The sequence below is a fragment of the Galeopterus variegatus genome, unplaced genomic scaffold, assembly GCF_000696425.1.
Source record: "Galeopterus variegatus unplaced genomic scaffold, G_variegatus-3.0.2 Scaffold2061, whole genome shotgun sequence".
Lineage (NCBI taxonomy): Eukaryota > Metazoa > Chordata > Mammalia > Dermoptera > Cynocephalidae > Galeopterus > Galeopterus variegatus.
In genome coordinates this window covers 292,756-299,350 of record NW_007728172.1, presented here as the reverse complement: position 1 = coordinate 299,350, position 6,595 = coordinate 292,756, and the positions used below count along the sequence as shown (strand labels likewise).

General features: G+C 44.8%; 2 protein-coding genes across 2 annotated transcripts in view; both read left to right on the top strand.

Annotated features, from left to right (window-relative positions):
- The first annotated feature begins 19 nt into the window (after window positions 1–19).
- SLC10A4 (solute carrier family 10, member 4) lies at window positions 20–5,373 on the top strand. Its single transcript, XM_008580295.1, has 3 exons — window positions 20–649; window positions 1,403–1,613; window positions 4,600–5,373. The coding sequence occupies exons 1-3, from the start codon at window positions 60–62 to the stop codon at window positions 5,110–5,112; spliced, it is 1,314 nt and encodes a 437-aa protein (XP_008578517.1). The 5' UTR covers window positions 20–59; the 3' UTR covers window positions 5,113–5,373.
- A 1,048-nt stretch (window positions 5,374–6,421) lies between these two features.
- ZAR1 (zygote arrest 1) overlaps window positions 6,422–6,595 on the top strand; it is a 3,655-nt gene continuing 3,481 nt past the window's right edge. Inside the window, exon 1 of the mRNA XM_008580296.1 lies at window positions 6,422–6,483. Coding sequence (XP_008578518.1) covers window positions 6,422–6,483 — 62 coding nt within the window. The remainder of the gene's footprint in view (window positions 6,484–6,595) is intronic.

Here is a 6,595-nt window from a genome sequence, read left to right as displayed (position 1 = left end):
AGCGGCGGCAGCACACGCGGCGGGAGGGGCCCGACCCGCCGCCTCCCGCCGACAGCGCCATGGACGGCCCCGACAACGCATCCCTGCCCTTCGCCCCGTCCTCGCTGCTGCCGGACAACTACACCCTGTCGCCCAATGCCAGCAGCGCGAGCCCCGGCGCGGACTTCGCCCCGACCCCGGCCTCCAGCGCCAGCCCCGGGCTCAGTCTCGGGCCGGGTCCGAGCGTCCCCTTCAGCACCAGCCCCGCGCCGACCCCGGGGCCGACGACCAGCAGCTTCGCGGGCGGCACGGCCAGCCCGGGTCCGTCCCTGTTCCCTGGGCCCTGGGCCGTGCACGGGCCCCCGTTCTGGGACACGCCGCTGAACCACGGGCTGAACGTGTTCGTGGGCGCCGCCCTGTGCATCACCATGCTGGGCCTGGGCTGCACCGTGGACGTGAGCCACTTCGGGGCGCAGCTCCGCCGGCCCCTGGGCGCGCTGCTGGCCGCGCTCTGCCAGTTCGGCTTCCTGCCACTGCTCGCCTTCCTGCTGGCCCTCGCCTTCAAGCTGGACGAGGTGGCCGCCGTGGCCGTGCTCCTGTGCGGCTGCTGTCCCGGCGGAAACCTCTCCAATCTCATGTCCCTGCTGGTGGACGGCGACATGAACCTCAGGTACGGATCTGTGTCGTCCTTGGGCACCTTTCTCACCCCAGACAACCGCGCTCACAGCCATGGGTTCGAGGCGGAGGGGAGAGGAGGCGGAGTAGAGGTGGTTGGAGTGAGGCATGGAGGCGGCAAGAAGAAAGGGGACGAAGATGCTGACGCCCGGGATCTAGAAGCCAAGACAGATGTGAAGAAGTGGTGTTGCAGGGGGGACCCGCTAGACGGCGACGGGCTGCTCCGGGGCCCTGGGATGTCACCCACAGCGCCGCCCGTTAGCTCCCACGTCCTCCCTTGAGTGCTGGGCCGTCAGCGCAGGGCTTTGGCCGCTGGAAGACAAAGAGAAGGGGGGAGTCTGAAGCTAGGACTCACCGGAAATATTGGCTCGATAAAGAAAGAACCCTCATATTCAGGGCGGTAAAGTTGGGTTCAATCCAACAAGTAGCATTCAGCAGCTTTACCAGGTCTAACTTTGCAGGGTGCTTGGGAAGATTAAAAGGAAAACACTCCTTGCCCTCAGAACCATCCAGACTCAATAGGCTTCATAAAGGCCAGGGCAGCAGTCCTGAGACTTTTTTTCCTGCCTCGGGTTCATGTTTCCACTGGTCTTAGACGTGCTGCTGTCTGGCACTCCCCTCGGATGAAGTAGGGTCTCTCCAGACTTGCAGTCTCTCCCTCTCCCTTTTCCACAACATGCAAGCAAAAAGTTGTCTGGCTCTTTGGCCCAATGCCCATTCTGACTTCTGCTCGTTCCCTTTTCTGCAGCATCATCATGACCATCTCCTCCACGCTTCTGGCCCTGGTCTTGATGCCCCTGTGCCTGTGGATCTACAGCCGGGCTTGGATCAACACCCCTCTGGTGCAGTTACTGCCCCTCGGGGCCGTGACCCTGACTCTCTGCAGCACTCTCATCCCTATCGCCTTGGGCGTCTTCATTCGCTACAAATACAACCGGGTGGCTGACTACATTGTGAAGGTAATGTTCCTCTTCCCTTTATGTTCTAGCTTAGAGAGTCTCTGTGACCTCCTGCTCAAATCCTGGCAAGTTTGGGAAAGGGAAAAGGAAGAAAAGGACCTGGCAGTGCTTACACGGATAAAAGTTTATGCAGAAAAGATAACTTCCATCTTTCATATAAAATCCCTAGAATGATAGCTTTAATTAAGAGATTACTTAATTAAAAACAGTATAAGAGAACTCTCAGTACTCCTGGGGAGGAAACAGGTCATGGGGGGAACAGATGACAGAGCAGTTAATTGGCAACATATTTTCCACTAACTGTACACTACTTAAAATCAAAGCAGATTAAATTATTATTTTAGATCTTGTGCAGTATTTTTAAAATGCAGTACTATATTATCAAAAGTGGAGCTTTAATTCTGAAAAACCATGTGGTAGTTTCCCTTAAAAATATTTTATTAATTTTTAAAAATAAGTTAACAATCACAAGATTAAAAGTAATTGAAAAGTTACATTGTGGCAATATAATAGACTACATAAAATCTTGGCTTTAAAGAACAAAATAAAATTGAGTCCTGGATATATAATGTAAACTATATTGCTGTTATTAAATTTGTGTGTTTCTTTTTCCTTCTCTGTTGCAGTCTTTTACATAGCTTCTAAACCTAATGAAAGGATGGGGGATTTATGCAATATTTCCAATATTGCTTTATTGATTTTTTTTAAAAAACAATACTTTCTGTAGCAGTAAAGTTCTAATAGTTGACCGAGAAAAAAAATTAAATATTTGTTAATTAAGCTTCCTTTGAAAACTCAAAAATAGTAGTGAAAAAAAAGTAAACCATAGAACAAAATGCTCATTTTAGGAAGTTAATCAAATAAAATACATAACTAATTACTGTAAAAGGATCAGGCAAATTCCTTTAAATAAATGAAAAAAAAGAGCCATTCCAGTGTTTCAGTTATGTAGATGTAAGAAGACATAATCTTTGTGTTTTACTTATGTTAATTTATTTTCTAAAGTAATTTGATTATACAGAGGGGCCAACTTTTATTAGTATGAAAAATAGAGGGTTCTTTTCTATACATATATCTAACCTTGAATAAAAGAAATCCTGTTTCATAATAAACATGTATACGCAAATGTAATATATATGTACATGTAAATATACATATATTTATACATATTATATATAATATACCCATAATCTTGAGATGCATTAAAAACTTAAGTTTAATCATTAAGCTAATGCTGTTAATGCAATGACATTTACTGTAAAACCTTAAGAATTCTAAGAGAAAGTCAATCAAATGAGCTATATACACAATAAAACCAGAAGCAATATTTTTAAATAATAGGCAATTCATTAAGATTGTCTACCTTTGAATTCAAGGTGAACTATCCCTATTCTTTAAGAAGCTCACTATTAAGTTATGATTTATATATTTGTTATACTTTTGCAAACAATTTGAAATGAGCAATATTAATGCTCACCCAGATGGTTTAAAATACTTCAAAGGAACTTTGGGGCCAATATTTTCAAAATGAAGAATCAGATTTCCTTTCAATGTGACACACTTTGAAACTTAATATAATAAAAGTTTTTATTTATAATAGTTTGGTTTCTGCCAACTATACATTTGTGGTATGTGTACCTTATATAATAATTATTTCAGCATCCTCTAGGGTAGAATTTTGTACCATCCCAGATAAATTTTAAATAAAAAAGAGTATAAAGTATATGCCAATCCTACAGACTACAGAAGGGAACCAGATATCCAGGGAACCAGAAGCAACACAAGCTGTTCCCTCTCGATCTCTATTCTCCCTCACCCCTCCATTTTAAAAAATGAATTAACTACAAATCTGAAAGAGAACTAGAAAAGGAATTTTTAGGTTTCCACCTTACTATTTACACAGCCTGATTTGCTTGGATGAGTGAAATGTACCAGTCAGAACATCAAGATGACACATTTCATAAGTCAGTTATACTATCTCTAAAATCCATCTATTGTCAATTCCTAAGCATCATTAGAGAGTTACAGATGGCAGGTTTCTCATGAGCAAGTGAAAGAAGGGGAAGTTGCAAAATTGCAAAGAATTCCTTACATCTTACATTGTTTTCTCTTACATTATCCAAGAGCTGGTAATTATTGCAGTATAGTTAATAATCCTCTGCAATAATGAGGTATTCTGAAGGATAAAAACATCACACACTAAATTGCATAAATTTTGATAGCCTTTTTTCTCATGTATAAAATGAGAACTAATTTCTTATTGAAAACATGGGGTTCAGGGAAAGCAAATATCTACTGATGGAATGTCTATTCATCAGACCATACCTGGGATATTGCGCTCCATGTTAACTGCTCCTTTTTTAAGAGGCACATTTACAAATTAAACTCATGCCCAGAACAGTCAGGACACCACACAGAATTATATGATGCAGGTTGAAGGTCTGGGGACAATCTGCCTGGAGGAAAGTAGCCTTCTCCTGATAACTGGTTTTTAAACTTTTTTTTTTTTTCTAAAAGATGACCGGTAAGGGGATCTTAACCCTCGACTTGGTGTTGTCAGCACCACGCTCACCCAGTGAGCAAACCGGCCATCCCTATATGGGATCCGAACCCGTGGCCTTGGTGTTATCAGCACCACACTCTCCCGAGTGAGCCACGAGCCGGCCCAGTATTCTGAAGAGCTGTTTTTTTTTTCAGAAGAAGTAGACTGGTCTACGTTGCTCCTGAGCGCCTCTCCAAGTCAATGACTAGGGGTTATAGAAGGCAAATTGTCACTGAGTATGAGGACAGGCCTCCAAACAATTACAGCTGTCTGACAAGGATCTGGATGCCTCCTGAAGAGGTGATATGCTGTCAAAGATCTCCATTTTGTGTGGGAGGTCAGACTAGATGAGTGTCTTCATCCAAGAGCCTAGGATTCTCTTTCCTGTATCCCTCTGCAAGTCTCTCATTGCTGATGGTTTGTCTGTCCATTTTCTATTACTAGGTTTCTCTGTGGTCTCTGCTAGTGACTTTGGTGGTCCTTTTCATAATGACCGGCACTATGTTAGGACCTGAACTGCTGGCAAGTATCCCTGCAGCTGTTTACGTGGTAGCGGTTTTTATGCCTTTGGCAGGCTACGCATCAGGCTATGGCTTAGCTACTCTCTTCCGTCTTCCACCCAACTGCAAGAGGACTGTATGCCTGGAAACAGGCAGTCAGAATGTGCAGCTCTGCACTGCCATTCTAAAACTGGCCTTTCCACCACGATTCATAGGAAGCATGTACATGTTTCCCTTGCTTTATGCCCTTTTCCAGTCTGCAGAAGCGGGGATTTTTGTTTTAATATATAAAATGTATGGAAGTGAAATACTGCACAAACGAGATCCTCTAGATGAAGATGAAGATACAGATATTTCTTATAAGAAACTAAAAGAAGAAGAAATGGCAGACACTTCCTATGGCACTGTGAAAGCTGATAATTTAATAGTGATGGAAACCACCCAGACTTCTCTCTAAACATGGAGATACACAGGAGCTTCTATCGTTCTGAAATATTACTTCATATTCATGGCCTGTGGTAGTGCACATGGTTTACATAAAGGATAACAATTGGCTTGCATTATCATATATGTAACAATTAGGATCTTCACATTGTAAGGTTATTTTGGTGTATTAACCAAGTGTTTTCACAAATTACAGATCAACATCATACTATAACTTGCACCTGGGCCAGCTCAAGTAACTCCTGAACTAGTTAAATGTGCTTTTTGGTTTTTATTGTTACCAATTTCTACATATGATTGTTTCAAATATAGAAACTAGTAGAAAACAGGGTATTGGAAATGTAGAATTTTGGTGCATTATCTTATAAGAGTAAAAACAATCTATCTTTGTAAAGCATAATTGACTTTAACGTAATTGTTTAAAAAAAAGTGTGTTTGCTCAACTTGTAAAGGGACAATGTTGAATTTTGACCTGTATTCAGAAAAAATCCAAAACAGGCAAATTAATCAATGAATATAGTAATTTATTGTCAAACCAGTATCAAATCAGAGAAAAATTACATGAATGTATTTGATTTCTTGATCTGATATCTACTTATTGACAATGAACAACCAACATTCTTTTAGTCGACAGGACATTTTCTTTTCAATTTGGTCTTTTTTATTTATGTAAACACATCCCAAATCAATTTATCTTTTGGAAGGATGGTTTAGTTAGGAAATCTTGTAGAACTACTATCCACCCCGGAAAAGAGCAAAGCAGTGTCTCCTGGTCACCACTAGGTGGTGGGAGGACGTGCCCCAGGGGAGAAACAATTAGCCTAGACGTAGATGTCCCAGAGCGCTTCCCCCGTACACTCACTGAAAGGGCTCGGTGGGTAGACTTCTCAGAGCAGTTCCGAGATAATTAAACTACAACCTGAGATGACAGACCCAAAGCAGTTCCCAACCTTGGCATTTTCGTTCCCCGCCAGGGGCACCGGCCTCGCCTCGGCTTCCCGGGCGGCGCAGACACCTGGCACAGCCGGGGATGGGGCCCACCTGGCTCAGCTAATCTCCGTGATAATTCTCTCTTGCTGGAATCCTCCTCCCCTCGGGCTCTCGCACTTACAAATCAGTACTTTCAGCGCAAAGAAGGCCTCTCTCCAGCTCGTCTAAGGGTATCTGTGCCGACCTGTGGGTACAGAGAAGGCGGGGACGCGAGGCGGTGGCTGGCAAGACGCAGAGCGCGGCGCGGCGAGGGGCGTCCCCGCGGAGGGGATCTCACGCCTCCGCCCGGCCGCCTATTTAGCGCGCGGCGGCGGGCGGGAGCGGCCGCGCTTATGGCTGCCCTGGGGGACGAGGTGCTCGATGGTTCCATGTACCCGGCGTGCGCCCCCTACCCGTACCCTTACCTCTGCCCGCCGGCCGCCAAGGGCAAGGGCGCGGCGGGCGGGGGCGGTTGGCGACACCGCGGCTGGGGCTACCCTCCCGCCTTCTCCTCGTCCCCCTCATCG

What these genes read in the sequence shown, in the direction of transcription:
- SLC10A4 (XM_008580295.1), top strand. Translation starts at nt 60, where the DNA reads ATGGACGGCCCCGACAACGCATCCCTGCCCTTCGCCCCGTCCTCGCTG. An exon ending in GACGGCGACATGAACCTCAG is followed by an intron (nt 650 to 1,402) that starts GTACGGATCTGT and finishes CCTTTTCTGCAG; the next exon opens with CATCATCATGACCATCTCCT. An exon ending in TGGCTGACTACATTGTGAAG is followed by an intron (nt 1,614 to 4,599) that starts GTAATGTTCCTC and finishes TTCTATTACTAG; the next exon opens with GTTTCTCTGTGGTCTCTGCT.